Genomic DNA, 12,349 nt, shown 5'->3' with positions numbered 1-12,349 from the left:
TATGTTATTGCTGGTGAATAAATCAGCTGTTGTCTCCTCCAAGGGATTTTGCTTCTGCAAAACATTTGTGAAAGTTTTTTAGCGAAATCTTCCGAAGCCTTCAATATGAAGATATGTTATCGCTATTGCCCGATCGGCTCAGGTAAGGTGTGCCATGGTCTAAAAGTCCGACTCACATTAATCATTCTCCAGCTCTTGTTCAGCGTCGTCGTCCTCGGTCTCTCTGTCACACTAGCCAGGGGACAGGGTACAGGCAAGGCACCAGCAGAATCTGGCTATGCCGCCTTTACTGGTGCATTCGGGATCATCGCGGCTCTCCTTGGAATTATTGCACTTTTTATGTATAGTTTAGACGGTGTAATCACCTGGCTGATCGACGGCGTTGCGTCTCTTACACTCCTCGCCGGTGGGATTGTACGTGTCTTCGAGTCACCAAATTATACTCGAGTCGCCAGGTTTTCTAACTAGCTATCTACCAGGTCTATGCTGTTACCCTCAAAGGTGTCCACTGCAGTAACGCCTGGACAACCTATCAGAATAAACTCATTGATGGAGGATCCTGGTCCGACAACAAAGGCGATACGATCTCCTACTGGGATGAATCCCACCTTCACAGTCGATGTGTTTCCGCAGAGGCCAATACTACATTCATGTTTCTAGCTTGCATCGCCTGCATTGGCACCCTTGTCGCGTCCGTCTTCTCCGGCCGCCGCTAAACAACGCTTGCCTTCAGCCTACGGTGTGCCTCGCATATTTTAATCTGCCGTCAGGTACTATGATAATGATGAATATGGGTGAGTGAGACAGTGGGTCCATGATCTTACGCCTCGTGGAGCCTTGAGATAAATTTCTTATCTTCTCTTCGCTTGCTTTATACCCTGAATACTCCAAATTAAAATGATCGATTGAGTTTATGTTTGGTAGTTGCGGCGCTCTGATACAAGTTACCTACCGTCATTTGATTTTCCGGACAAGGACGTTCTACATTTATTTCTGAATATCACTTCTAGGCTGTTGTATGTAGAGTCAGAGAACATCAGATCTCATTTGCTTACGGTGGGTAATTTAAGTCCATCTCGTTGATTGTTCGATTCTCGACTAGGCACGCTTAAACGCTCCCATAGTCCAACCATTCAATAGTAAGACCATACCAAAAACAATATTGGTCAATCAAGAGGAGAATGGTCTCCTTTCAACCCTTTTCCATCATCATCATCACCACCATTGGAGAAACTCCTGCTCAATTGCGGCGGATATTTGTCCACATTCTGATTGGATAGAATGCCGCATACCCAAGTTTGCGGACCCACCACCAACCTACACAAGAAGCAAAAAAAATTTAACGTCAGCTACATGATTCGAACATGTGCGGGCGAACCCAATGCATTTCCGGACTGTGATCAGTCTAGTAGATAATTCTAGTGCATCGCCTTAACCACTCGGCCAAACTGACTAATGATGAAATCAAAGGGCATTCATGGCTAGATAAAGAATTGCTAGATGAATACTATTGATAGCAGTGATAAACAGCGCTAGAAGGAAACTCTCAATTTACCACTTGGGATGAATAGACTATTTTTCCTCCAAGGTTAGGGGAAGGTGCGATTTTAAAGCGTTCATTCTAATTTTGCTTTTGACGGTTCTACGTTATATTTATCTATGTTCTTCTCCTATATTATTGTTGTCCTAATCACCAACCTCGGCAACATCCAATGCCTGAGTCGGCGGGATTCGTTTTGAAATCCCGTCAACGTTCAGTGCATTACAAGGGATCGGGCCAAAACAAATTTCAGCTCACCTCCACAAGAGGTCCGTATATCTTCCCAGTGCCATGGAGACATCACCTTCAAACGTGTCGTAGACAGCATCCCACCCTAATTTCAGTTGCGCAATTTCCAAATCCCTTTTGCGTCGTTCTTCAATTAATCTCCATTTGGACTGAAAAACACCATTTGTGTCATTTGCAGAGGCTTCGTTATCAAGCTCCGCCTTTGCAGAAGGGAGAAGCCCACATTCCACGAGCATCTTCTCCGGCGGAACCGTCTTCCTCCCTTGCTTGAACACGATCCGAGACACTGTCGACGCAAAGACTGTTTTTCCCTTTTCTTTTCCGCTCTGGCAACTTTCTCTTCCTCGAGCTGGGGCTTCACTGTTCCGTTGGTCTTGCACGCGAAACCTGGCAGGTTGATGGGCACCTCGGGCAATAAAATGAGTGACGATATAGATCCACTTCTCATCCCAGCTCAGAACGCGAGACCACACCTCATAAGGCTGGTATGGCTTGATCTCTCTTCTAAAAACACATTGCACACCACCTAAAGCCATAGAAGCAGTATTATGCTTCGGGCGAAATGATAGTCGTTGGCTAAAGAGGACAAGACAGAGATTGCCCCGCGAAACATCAATGTCTGTGAAATAAGTTGAGTTTGACTTGTGGATGTTGTAGTCGCATTCGCTTATTGGGGATCTTGTGCGGTGGATTGCCGGGAGGAATAAGCATTCTGGACTAAGCTGGTCAATAGTTGTGGGGGAGATGAAAAATCGGGTCAATATGGCTCGGAAGAATCGGAACTTTGCGTAGACATTAGTTTTGAATTTGGGTTTCATATTAGCTGAAGTGATACTTACATGCCATACTCCAGGTAAGTTTTTGTATGACAGTAGAAGGGTCACCAGGATGGCCAAGATCATCGGTGAATCGAGCGTTAAATTCGCCATTAGAACTTCTCAAATGCGAGAAAACCAATTAATTGGCCAAAACGCAGATAAGAGCGAGGATAAAGATTCAATTCTTTATAAGCAAATGGCCGGCGGGATTAAGGTACTTTGCGTGATAATTTCCGACGCTTGGATCCGAAGCCGATGATTATAATACCTCGGCATCCCGACGGCAGGACCCTGGCATGTGCTTCGTAAAGAAGGTACCTCAAGGCTTAATGGGATATAGTACATAGAAAATGGGCTTTATACATATTCAGATTCCTTCATTTCTTTTTCCCTACAAGTGCATTGTTCACTCCTGTTAGAAAATCGTGATCCCGATCTGTGTTGGCTCCTTTACCTGTTCTGAGGGTGTTTGGAATTTCCATTCTCCATTCTTCATGCACTTGTACATAAGACTGCCTCTGCTTAAGGTATCTCCCACTTCATGAGTGGCGCAAAGGTCTAATTTTCGAGGGCAGATTCATTCGGAACCTTTTTTTTATAGGTTAGGAACAGGGACGAATGATGGGCAGATCGGTAAAAAGGTGAATGAATGACTAACCGGAAGTCGCGCAGTCCAATCTTTGGCAGATTTGACATTGGCCACATCCTTTGTCAATGGATCCGAGTTCCTAAGTGACGATATCAGCGCTGGGAAAGAAAAAGAATCTTCATTTGTCAAACCCACAATGTATCAATGATTGTGACAATCTTTTGCATCTCCTCCTTCAACAACTTCCGCTCTTTGACAAGATTCCAGATGTCAAGTTTCACTGCATCTGGGAAAGGGCTCATTTGAAACTTATCTGGATCGGCTAGGACTGCTTGAATTATTGTAATATTGTTCTTGAACTCCATGTAGTTGTCAAGTAAATTCTCCACAAACGGCTGGACTTTTGAAAAATCTGGGAGCTCAATCTCGTTATCACTGGCCCACTTCAAGAAGCCCGGATGGTTACGGTAGGGAGTGAGAAGGGCCCATGTGCGCTGTGGACATTCGGCAACGCGAGATGGGAAAGAAGCAGATGCTCGCATAAGCAACTCCAATGTCCAACCTTCACCATCTGTATTATGTCAATCTATGCGTGTCCTGGAAATAAATGGCATGATTAAATCTTTACCTGGTTTGATTTGTCCCCCACCACACCAGCTGACATTGAGTGTGGTCTCGGTCTGACTCAACGCCGCTCTGAGGCTGTCGTTTATGGCGAAATCACTCGTCATACCATCTATATGGCCCTTGAGACTACGAATAATTAGTTTAATCTTTTCTAACTGGCATTACGGTCTCTGAGAACTGACGTAGACTCAATTTCCGACTTCTTGGTAGCATCCAAGATCTTGATAGAGACGATTGCATGTAAATCACCACCTTCCAGGAAACCTGGGGCAAGTTAGCGATGCTTATTTCCTATGAGAATCGAAAATGTCTTGCCTGATATATAGCAGTCTCCATAGAGGTCGAAAAATTGGTTGCTGTTCATCATCTCGACGGGCGCCTGACTGAAGGTACCTTCGTCAATATCCAGATCCAGCGATTTCCTCTCCGTGACTTACAAAGCTTGATGTTCACCCGCGCTCAAGGCTTCTGGATGAAGCTTGGTCAGAACATGGAGATGGTGAGACGAAATAAATAGTGTGACTTACGATTGACCACCTTGACCCCGACCTCCACGTTGAGATCACTAGCGAAAAACTTGGCCTGGTCTAGACTGATAGAGTTGCCGAGAACTTCAATAATACCGGTTTTGATCGAAGAAGCCGCACTGATATTCATATTGCCTGTGAATTCGGAGATTCTTTCGACAAAGCGAGAGCTATACGAAACTGTCTGGGAGACGTTCGACTTGTTGCGCGCACGGACGGGCTGGGGTTTGAGCGACGACTCTGTAATTCTGACCGCATCGTCCAGGCATGAAATCTGAAGGAACGAGTTATACCCCTGGCCCATGCGCATTGAAGCATTATAAGGAGCAAGCAGGAGGGTGGTCATGATTGTCAACTTTCTGGGGTTGGCTTTCGACGTTTCGAAGATATTAAAGCAAGGGAAGCACGACTGGTGTTATCCAACCTTGCAAGAAATGAAAATGCCGATCCGACGAGATGACAGGTAAATATAGTCCAGAAGCTCAGCTGGCGGTGGCGGATCGTGGCGTTGTGGTTCGGAGGAGCCGAGGCGTATGGTTTTCCTTTTCTTTGGCAATTGCTGCCGACCAGGACGACCCACCTACCAAGAAGCAACTCCGTTCAGTCTCTCAATGGTGCCCTGGCTCAACTTCCAACTTCCATTTTCATTAAATACGCCGAGGGCGATGACTCGACTCATGCCTTCGGCACATACACCGTTTCAGTTGATCTAGCCAGTGGTAGCATTTCGCAGAGAGTTGACCCCGTCAATGGAGAAACATATACCCTCTCGTACTATGGCTATTACGAAAATGGTGTCCAACCCGTCAATCATCATCTGATGTGCACCTTTACTGACAGTACATTGGACATTGATTTAGTCTACGGATCGGATCCTACTTTGAATTCAAGTGCTGCCATTCACACTCCTTCGGCGGTGTAGCTACTTTACCTTCGACAGATTTCACTTACGAATCTTCAGAGGAATCACCGATGGAGTTGTATCTTAATGAGTCCAAGTCCTAAGTGGTGTCTTCACAGACTTCACTCATGTTTCCTATGATATCTAAGAAGGTTCTTCCCTGTTCTCTCTACTGGACCTTTGAACATAATATGATATCTGTTACTCTATATGTTGTATTCCTTATTCTGGACCCAAAAATGCCCGGTCGCGTGACGGGCCAAACGGTCGGGAGGAAAGCATACAAACCTATTTACTCGGGGTCGATCGCGAATCTGAGCCTAATCCGGAGGAAACCACGTTATCCGGAAATGCCAAGCGATGATTTGTTGCAGAATAGAGTTTTACCCCACACATACCGCGGTCTTGTTATCAGTTGCGCCCCATTCACCGTTCTCCGGTCCCCGTTTCTCGTTCGCCATTCCCTAGCGCTTCTTCTCTCCGCAACATGCCGGATCGACAGCGAACAACCCGAATAGTGCGCGTCCGCACGGGGTGTTGGACGTGCAGACGACGCAAGAAGAAGTGTGATGAGACACGGCCGATCTGTGGGGGGTGTCTACGGAATGATTTGGGGTGTTCCTGGCCAGCCAGTGTGCCTGAGAGGAGTAATTCCATCGCACAGGATCTTAATGATGTGAACGATGTGAAGAGGGTGGGTGAACGACGGTCAAGCCTCGGAGTTGCCGATCTCGATGGAATGCAAATGCCCACGAGCCCGGCCTCGAGACATTCTTCTACCTCGAGCGGGGGGCAATCGGTCATCGCTGACAAGGGCCTGGACGATGCTATGCAAGATATGCAAGAGGAGATTGTTGACCGCAGAACATCGGTTGGGAGCATTGATAACTCCCTGGCGACAATACCCTTTGGTACTCTAGTGCCTAGGACCATGTCGATGCTGCCTGGTTACGATGCTGATAGCTACCAACTTCTCAGTCATTACTTGAGCACAACGGCCGACTGTATGGCTAACGGCTCTACACCTCTCAACCCATTTTTGGTGCAAATTGTGCCGTTGGCGTTCTCCAGTGATTTGTTACTACAACTTGTCATCACACAAAGTGCGGCCCACCGGGCGTTTCGACGTCGCGATGAGTCTGACGCAATCGCTCATTCCCACTACACAAAGGCGATCCAGCTATTCCGACTTGGAGTCACCGATTTCATCGAGGGAAAGGAGCATAACCCGCTGATGTTGCTGGTCGGCGCTCTCCTGATGTGCTTCACAGAGGTACCTTGCGATCGCCCCATAGGCTCACATGGAAACAAACTGACAACCGCAGACCGCCAAAGGAGACATGACTGGCACGATATTCGACCACTTGTCAGCTGCCAACTCCCTTCTTGTCAAACTGCTAGAACAGAGCGACACTGCAGTTCCAAGAGAACTAAAGAACTTCGTCATTGAATACTACACCTATACCGCGACCGTGAGCATGGTCTCCATTGACGCCCGTCTAAGCGGGCAACTATTCTTAAATTTCGACCTGGAGCAAAGAGCACGCGAACTCTTGACCACGCAATACGTCGGCAATCTCTGCGGCTGCTGGCTAGAACTTCTCCTCCTAATCCCCTGCATCTTCGATCTCGGCCGACAATGGATGATGGACGACGCACAGGCTATTCCCCCGACCGCGGACGATATCGCAATGTTCGCCTCCATCCAAGCCCAAATTCTGCGCTGGTCGCCTTATCCAACAGTTATCCCTGAAGTCTACCTAGCAGGTTCGATCTTCCAGCAGGCCATGCTGATCTATCTCTACACGTCTCTGGGCGGGTATCAATACGCGCCCGACGGGATATACAAAGGCCTGGTTGAAAACGCCGTGACAGAAGCAATGGGCTACCTGGACGAATTATCACCACAGGCACGAATCAACTCAGGCCTGTGCTGGCCGATCGCGGTAGTAGGCTCTTGCCTCTCAGCCCCAACGCAGAAAGAAACCCTACGAACCCGATTAATCGACATGTCATGCCATTTTGGTCTTGGAAACATGCACCGGACTCTGCAACTTCTAGAAGCAATGTGGTTATTACCCCCATCCGAGGCAGGCCCTTGGAATATATGTCGAACGATGCAGCAGAACCAAATTTGGATATCTTTTGCTTAAATGTTTGAACAATTTGAACATGGAATTACTTTATTTCCATCATTTAAACAACACCCATTATTCTATGAAGCCTGGTTCTTCGGGGCAGCAGCCGCTGGCCCCTCGGGCGTCACATAGGCCTTTGTTAATCCTCCATCGACGACAAAGTCAGTTGCGTTGACAAAGGACGATTCGTCACTTGCCAGGAAGATCACAGCATGGGCCTGCTCAATAGCTTCGCCGAAACGGCCGCTTGGGAAGTGGACTTCGCGACGGTAACGCTTCTCCTTGTCATCGCCAAGCCAGTCCTGAAGGAGCGGTGTGCTAAACAAGCATTAGCAAGACTCAACCAACAGATAAGAAATAGAAAGAGCATACTTCAGAGGAGCAGGGCAAAGAGAGTTAAACCGGAATCCTGTACCAAGACCCATTAGCAAAGTTCCTCAATCCCAAAGAACAACAACAATAATTCTTACCCTCACGCGCATGAACAATTCCCAACTCCCTCGTCATCGCCAGAACAGCTCCCTTACTAGCTGTATACGCCAACTGCGGCGTCGCCGCCCCAACAAGAGCAACCATACTCGCCGTATTAATAACACTGCCCTTGACCTTCCCATTCCTCCTAAAACTCTCAACAGCATACTTACACCCGAACCAAACCCCCTTGACATTAATGTTCTGCGTCAAATCCCAGATCTTCTCTGGTGTGGCAATCGCGTCCGCATCATCCGCGTGCATGATTCCAGCATTGTTGAACATGATATCAACCCCACCCCAGGAATCGACTTTCTCGACCATGGCTTTCACGGAGGACTCGGAGGATACGTCGACTTGGATTGTTTCGACGTGTGTTCCTGGGCAGAGGGATTGAACTTTTGTCAAGGCAGAGGAGAGGGCGGGTTGGGAGATGTCGGCCATTAGGACAGAGGCGCCTTCTTGGAGCATGAGAATTGTGGTTTCGAGACCGATGCCGCCGGCGGCGCCGGTTATGATGGCGTTTTTCCCTTGGAGGCGGTTGACCATGGCGTTGATTTGTATGGGACTTTGGGAAGGAGATTCAAAGTGGGAATGGATGGTAGGATGGTAGGATGGTAGGATGTTGAGGAGTCTGGGATGTATGCAGGATCTGAATTTATATTATGGGTAGCTACCCTCGCAATATCTCATGACCTTAATCTTACTCAGATCTTACTACTTTAACACGCGCGATAACTACGATGGCGATGGATCCCTGCATTTCGGTATGTGTAACCCCGCGCTCTAGGGGATCCTCTATCGCGCGCCTGGGTATCGAGTATCTAGTATCAATCCGGCGGCGCGGTACTCTGGTTGATGCGGGGCACGAGGGGTGTTTGAGTGGCGGTCTGGGGTTTGAGATAACCAAAATGCATCTCATGGGATGTGGTTATGTGTTGGACGAATGGGGTGGTTGCCGCGCTGCGGATCGCTGCAGCGCGGTCCGGGACCGCGGAGTGGGGCTGGGGTGCGGAGGCGCTAAGAAGCATGCAGACTGGAACTGAGTTGGGTAGCGTTTAATTTGATCAAAGTGATGCTCTCGTATCTGTGAAGCTGTAGTATAGCTCTTGTTTGGAAGGTTGATAGATGAATTTTTGACTTGGGAATATCTAACTCTATAGTGATAATCTAAGAAGCATACTTAATGTGGTAACTCTTCAACTTAGTGAAGCCGTCATAAGCACGAGGACCCAATGTACATCCTAGACCAGAGTTCTTCCAACCAGTCCAAGCCAGGTCCTGTGAAAGTATGTTAGCCTGAATCAAGCTCCGAGGGCGCTAGGAGAGAACTTACCGGAGCGGGATAATCGCAACGGTTGATGAACACAGTGCCAGCCTCAATGTCATCAATCAACTCCTCTCCACGAGCAATATCCTTAGTCCAGACACTCGCAGTCAGACCATAGTCACTGTCATTCATCAAGGCAACGGCTTCCTCGTCGCTGGAAACCTTCATAATGGGCATGACAGGGCCAAAGGTCTCTTCTTTCATGGTGATCATGGTGTGGTTGACGTTCGTCAGGACGACAGGAGCCATAAAGTTGCCCGTCTGGGATGTTTTGGCCAGGGCAAAAGTGGCGTTCTCCGGGGTTGAGTCCACTGCGCCCTTGCTGAGGGCGTCGTCGATGTGAGATTGAATCTTGACCTTGGCCGGTGCGGAGACCACGGGGCCGGTGGTTGTGGTGCTATCTTGGGGATCGCCGAGTTTGTACCTGTATAGGAATTAGGTATGAATGTATCATCGAGCACAGAGAACTCACGTGGCCAGCTCCTCCTGCACACAGCGCACGAATTCATCATAAATCTTCTCGTGCACGTAAACACGCTCAATAGAACAGCAGCTCTGACCAGAGTTGAAAACTGCACCGTCGACCAGGTTCTCAGCGACACTTTTCGCGTCCGCATCGGCACGGACGTAGGCAGGGTCGTTTCCGCCTAGCTCGAGGTGCACGGGCTTGACCTGCTTAGCAGTTGCTTCGCGGAGGCGGATACCGCCCGCGGTAGAACCTGTGAATGAAATAGACTGGATTTCGGGAAGCTGGGCGACTTGGTCAAGCACATCCAGGCTACCAATGTGAACGATCTGGAGGACGTTGGAAGGGAGTCCTGCTTCGGTGAAGATCTCGAGGAGTCTGTTTCCGAAGAGAGGGGTCTGAGGGGAGGGGCGAAGGAGGACGCTGTTTCCTGCCACCAGGGCAGGGATCAGAGCGTTGACGGTGGTCAGGTAGGGGTACTGTTGGCTTGTTAGTATAGTTTGCGACCGGGTCAGTTTTGTTACTTACGTTCCAAGCGCCGGCGATCAGAATAGGACCGAGAGGAGCGTGCTTGACCATGCGCTTGAAACCGGCTTGAGGCTGGCCAGGAAGATCAGCCAGTGCCTCTCCGGCGATCTGGAGCAAGTGCTCTGAGCGAAGCGCCGCAGTCTTGATCTCTCCGACACAGTATCTGCGACAAGTCAGTTCACCCCACAGACGTACTCGAAGAGAACAAATTACCTGATCGGTCGACCCATCTGGGTAGTGAGCTCCTTAGCCAGCTCATCGTACTTGGTAGCAAGAATGGCAAGAGCGCGCTTGACAATGTCCTTCCGCTCCTCCAAGCTCAGCTTGCGATAAGACTCGAAGGCCACCTTGGACGCCTTGGCGATCTTGCCAGCATCCTCGAGCGAGGTGCCAGGCTGATCGAAGATCACCTCATGTGTAGCAGGGTTGATAGTGCGGATCTGGTTCGACATTATGAGTGAAATTTGTGCAATGCCTCAGTGGTTCAAGAGCGCGGTTCCTATGGAGGGGCAAATCGGGTTTTATAAGGTGAGTGATGTCAATCCCCGCTTATCGCCGTTCCGCGTTCCCCGTATCAACTATGAACTTCGTCGCGCTCCGTGCATTATAGCTATTTTGGGGCTTCATTTTTCATTTTTCATTTCCGATTCTTTATACTACTGAGCTAATAATAAATTCTATGACTTTCTTCGCCACTAGGGCTCCGTCGTGGTGGTTTCCTGCTCGCGCCGCCCCGTCTTCGGCCAACTCATCGTTCAACACACCGCTATCATGTCTTGCTTTCACGAGATGCGACATGATGTACTCGTTGAACTCAGGGTGCGCTTGGACAGTCAATAGGCGATTGGGAATGTAAAGACCTTGAATTGCGCAAGGGCCGCTATATCCGAGATTGATGCACCCCTCTGGCACCTCGTAGACAATATCGCGGTGCATTTGATGCAGATGCTATCCCTGGTTAGAACATGTTTCATCCCACCTGTCAAATTACTAACCAGTTGATCCTGTCCAAAAAGCTCCTTTCCAGCATCAGTCAAATCGATCCCAGAAGAAGAGATCTCCCACCCATCTCCACGACCAACTCGTGCGCCCAATGCCCTAGCAAGAATCTGATGACCAAAACAAATCCCAACGACAGGCTTCTTATGAGATTTCACAACATCCCGAATATACTCAGTCAACGTAAGAATCCAACAATCATCACCGAAAGCATCATGTTCTACCAACATTAGCCGCGCCCTGACGTACTAGAAAAGACAACCATACTGCTACCAGTGAGGAGCAACGCATCACACTTGTTGGGGTCGGGGTAGATGGGGTTCTCCACAACATGCCACTTGCTAACCTCGATCTCAGCGGTGGAGCTGCTCGCCTCTAGACCCTTCTTCAGAAGACCCTCGAAAATGTCTCCGTAGCCACCAAACTTGGCCTGCACGGGCGGGATCGGCGTGTCGCATTCAAGGACAGCGATGCGAAGGGGACGTGTCATTTTGCCGAATTCGGGCTTGTTTGATGATGAGCAATTGCTTTGCGACGGTAGACTCCTTACTGAGTTGCTTTATGCATTGGGGCTGATGATTATCCCGCTTCGTGAGCGCGCGCTTAGCCCCACCGCGCGGTCCGAGGGCGTTGGCGTCGCGAAGGTTTCCGATGATCAGTACGAACTTTATCGTGACCGCGAGTATCTTTCGGCATCGCAAAAATGTGCTGGGATAGGGACAGTTCACCAGAGCGCGATGTTGATTAATCGATGCCTCACGTTGAGACACGACAGTTGCCGGTCAGCAGAAACAGGCTTGTAGCCAAGCTTCGAATCATAGGTATTCAAATAGGACGATATTTCTCTGTAAATGTGCCAATAATACTTCACTCAAATGGTTAAAGCCTCCGTCTGAACAGAATGGCAATATTCCAGTTGAACTTGAGTTCACGAACTTCTCAAACCCATCCGAAGATGAATAATCTGGTAAGAGAGACTAGGAACAAGGGGGGAATGATATTTGCACGTTTGCATGGCTTATCTAGACTTGTACATGACCGAGAGCTTCGTTCTCACTTTATTCCATATTGCCAGAGTTGACGTCCTAATTTGAATGTATTTAGTCTGACCGCTATTGACCTCTGGCCTTAGATAGAACGTACCTCCAATACATCGATTTCTTCTC

General features: G+C 48.7%; 9 protein-coding genes across 9 annotated transcripts; 3 read left to right on the top strand and 6 right to left on the bottom strand.

The window, feature by feature from the left end:
- Nucleotides 1-105: 105 nt before the first annotated feature.
- N7443_007331 (MARVEL domain-containing protein) lies at nt 106-716 on the top strand (the record flags this gene model as incomplete). Its single annotated transcript, XM_056887387.1, has 2 exons — nt 106-414; nt 480-716. 2 exons carry the CDS (start codon nt 106-108, stop codon nt 714-716), a joined length of 546 nt encoding a protein of 181 aa, XP_056739078.1.
- Nucleotides 717-1,794: 1,078 nt separating this feature from the next.
- On the bottom strand, nt 1,795-2,635 carry N7443_007330 (uncharacterized protein; the record flags this gene model as incomplete). The annotated part of the gene is made up of 2 exons (XM_056887386.1): nt 1,795-2,408; nt 2,629-2,635. 2 exons carry the CDS (start codon nt 2,633-2,635, stop codon nt 1,795-1,797), a joined length of 621 nt encoding a protein of 206 aa, XP_056739077.1.
- A 746-nt stretch (nt 2,636-3,381) lies between these two features.
- Nucleotides 3,382-3,860, bottom strand: N7443_007329 (uncharacterized protein; the record flags this gene model as incomplete). The annotated part of the gene is made up of 2 exons (XM_056887385.1): nt 3,382-3,767; nt 3,851-3,860. The coding sequence occupies 2 exons, from the start codon at nt 3,858-3,860 to the stop codon at nt 3,382-3,384; spliced, it is 396 nt and encodes a 131-aa protein (XP_056739076.1).
- A 114-nt stretch (nt 3,861-3,974) lies between these two features.
- On the bottom strand, nt 3,975-4,696 carry N7443_007328 (uncharacterized protein; the record flags this gene model as incomplete). The annotated part of the gene is made up of 2 exons (XM_056887384.1): nt 3,975-4,087; nt 4,351-4,696. The coding sequence occupies 2 exons, from the start codon at nt 4,694-4,696 to the stop codon at nt 3,975-3,977; spliced, it is 459 nt and encodes a 152-aa protein (XP_056739075.1).
- Nucleotides 4,697-4,790: 94 nt separating this feature from the next.
- On the top strand, nt 4,791-5,272 carry N7443_007327 (acid phosphatase pho5; the record flags this gene model as incomplete). The annotated part of the gene is given in 3 exon segments (XM_056887383.1): nt 4,791-4,813; nt 4,824-4,881; nt 4,955-5,272. 3 exon segments carry the CDS (start codon nt 4,791-4,793, stop codon nt 5,270-5,272), a joined length of 399 nt encoding a protein of 132 aa, XP_056739074.1.
- Nucleotides 5,273-5,738: 466 nt separating this feature from the next.
- On the top strand, nt 5,739-7,404 carry N7443_007326 (Zn(II)2Cys6 transcription factor; the record flags this gene model as incomplete). Its single annotated transcript, XM_056887382.1, has 2 exons — nt 5,739-6,524; nt 6,577-7,404. The coding sequence occupies 2 exons, from the start codon at nt 5,739-5,741 to the stop codon at nt 7,402-7,404; spliced, it is 1,614 nt and encodes a 537-aa protein (XP_056739073.1).
- Nucleotides 7,405-7,466: 62 nt separating this feature from the next.
- On the bottom strand, nt 7,467-8,409 carry N7443_007325 (oxidoreductase, short-chain dehydrogenase/reductase family; the record flags this gene model as incomplete). The annotated part of the gene is made up of 3 exons (XM_056887381.1): nt 7,467-7,707; nt 7,762-7,798; nt 7,860-8,409. The coding sequence occupies 3 exons, from the start codon at nt 8,407-8,409 to the stop codon at nt 7,467-7,469; spliced, it is 828 nt and encodes a 275-aa protein (XP_056739072.1).
- Nucleotides 8,410-9,154: 745 nt separating this feature from the next.
- On the bottom strand, nt 9,155-10,636 carry N7443_007324 (aldehyde dehydrogenase family protein; the record flags this gene model as incomplete). Its single annotated transcript, XM_056887380.1, has 4 exons — nt 9,155-9,587; nt 9,663-10,135; nt 10,185-10,347; nt 10,398-10,636. The coding sequence occupies 4 exons, from the start codon at nt 10,634-10,636 to the stop codon at nt 9,155-9,157; spliced, it is 1,308 nt and encodes a 435-aa protein (XP_056739071.1).
- Nucleotides 10,637-11,412: 776 nt separating this feature from the next.
- Nucleotides 11,413-11,673, bottom strand: N7443_007323 (uncharacterized protein; the record flags this gene model as incomplete). Its single annotated transcript, XM_056887379.1, has 1 exon — nt 11,413-11,673. One exon carries the CDS (start codon nt 11,671-11,673, stop codon nt 11,413-11,415), a length of 261 nt encoding a protein of 86 aa, XP_056739070.1.
- Nucleotides 11,674-12,349: the final 676 nt, after the last annotated feature.

Source organism: Penicillium atrosanguineum (assembly GCF_028827265.1).
Source record: "Penicillium atrosanguineum strain IBT 20685 chromosome Unknown utg000006l_segment0_segment0, whole genome shotgun sequence".
NCBI lineage: Eukaryota > Fungi > Ascomycota > Eurotiomycetes > Eurotiales > Aspergillaceae > Penicillium > Penicillium atrosanguineum.
The sequence above is the reverse complement of the archived record's forward strand: the minus strand, read 5'-3'. Positions and strand labels throughout refer to the sequence as shown.